This window comes from Plectropomus leopardus, unplaced genomic scaffold (assembly GCF_008729295.1).
Source record: "Plectropomus leopardus isolate mb unplaced genomic scaffold, YSFRI_Pleo_2.0 unplaced_scaffold29529, whole genome shotgun sequence".
NCBI classification, from domain to species: Eukaryota; Metazoa; Chordata; class Actinopteri; order Perciformes; family Serranidae; genus Plectropomus; species Plectropomus leopardus.
The window spans coordinates 1-1791 of NW_024632189.1; the positions used below are offsets into that span (position 1 = coordinate 1).

The following is a 1791-nucleotide window of genomic DNA, read 5'->3' on the forward strand; positions in this document are numbered from 1 at the left end:
GTGCATACGTGAACGCGGCTTCCACATTAGGAGCTACAGGCAACAACAAAGCTAAAAACATGATGCCAGTGACCTTTTTCAAAACAACTTGGCACATCAGGGCTTCAGGACACTTGGTTTGCTTTGGACGAGCAGTATGGAGACATTTTGTGGTTTTATTGTGTATTTATATTTGGAAGATTTGAAATGGGTGAAAGCCCTGAAATAAGCCAGCGGTTGGACATGGCGTCAAGATTTTGTGTGTGTGTGAGAGAGAAAGAGATCAACTGCTTCCAAGGTCAAAAATAAACAGTCATGCTCATCTTTGTTTTCTTTATTACTCATTCAGTGTCTCTGTGTGTTTTCACCCGTAGGCGCGAGCACCCAACTCTGCCGTGGTTGTCGTGGGGACACATTTAGACCTCATTGACACCAAGTTTCGCACTGAGAGGCTGGCCACGCTGAGAGCTTACGTCCTGGCTCTGTGCCGATCGCCGTCAGGAGCTCGAGCCTCCGGCTACCCCGACATCACCTGGAAACACCTGCAGTAAGCTCACTTTTTCATCACACTGTTTTTTTCTATTGATAAGAAGCAGCGGTGTCAGTGTATTTATGTGTCTTTCTTTGTGTGTCTTTGACCTCAGTGAGGTGTCCTGTAAGACTCTGGAGGGTTTGGACGGGCTGAAGAAGCTGATCTACCAGGTGGCTCTCTCCATGAAGGACAGCAGCAGCTCCTCCTGTGGCAGTAAGCTGCTGGGCAGGCTGGTGAGTGACACAGTGTGTCTGTGCTGAAAGAGCTTCACAGTTTGGACCAACAGTGAGAAACTGTTTGAAACATTAGCTGCATTAACGTGCTCACTTTTTCTGAATAAAATCAATCTGATTAAGGATTTTGAGTCATCTGTTCTCATGGGATGTTCTCAAATACAATCTGTTGTTTACATGCACATGTAAAGGGAGCAGCTGTGTGACATGCGAAAAAATTATGAATGTAGTAACTTGACCGGGCTGCTAACTCTCACAATGATCGTGAGACACTCGCTATTGACGCTTTTCACACACTCTCACGCCGCAAGTGCATTTTCTCGCAGTGAAAAATAACTTCTGATAGCAGCGCAGCTCTCCCTCGCCTCTCTCACACAGCAGGGCAGGAGTGAGTGTGTTACCGTGGTAACATGACTACTCCAGCCGCTCAAATGTTGTTGTCGCCATCATCTGTTATTGGAAAAACGTACGTCACCATGTCCCCTTACATGAGGACGGAGCACGCAAAAAAAATTTAGCCAGAGATGAATCAGCTTCATCGTTTACATGATACAAATTTTCTTTTGATCAGTTTATGAAAAGGTTTAAACTCTCCCTCTGCAACTGAAATTTGAATCAGTTTGGGCCTGTTTACGCTTATTGAGGTGTTTATATGGATCATGTTTAATCTGTTTGGGCTTTTAAAAATCTATTCTAATCAGATTAGTTGGCTACATGCAAACATGCCTATGTTTATATGCAAAAAATATTCTGAAAAAGATAATGTTCCTATTTAGTTGTTTACATGGCTAATGAAAATTAATGTTCCACTGATACATGCACATTCATATGTTGTTTATCACATCAAAATATCGAGAAAGCTGGAGCAGCTTGTGCCATTTTGCATCTTTTCATCAAAATTAAAAACATTTTTCATGGTTTTGGACTGGTAGGATTTGTTTGACTTTGAATACAGCCTCCCTCTTTCATTCCTTCAACCTCATTCTAGAAAAGGTTTTGTGTTATCTGCGCTTATCCAAAAACCTGAGGATATCCAAGTCCTTCATA

At 42.6% G+C, this 1791-nt stretch overlaps 1 protein-coding gene across 1 annotated transcript; it reads left to right on the forward strand.

Moving 5' to 3' along the window:
• Positions 1–353: 353 nt before the first annotated feature.
• Positions 354–744, forward strand: LOC121938449 (leucine-rich repeat serine/threonine-protein kinase 1-like; the record flags this gene model as incomplete). Its single annotated transcript, XM_042481693.1, has 2 exons — positions 354–526; positions 624–744. Coding segments are annotated over 2 exons (294 nt in total), but the record flags the coding sequence as incomplete, so codon positions are not given.
• Positions 745–1791: the final 1047 nt, after the last annotated feature.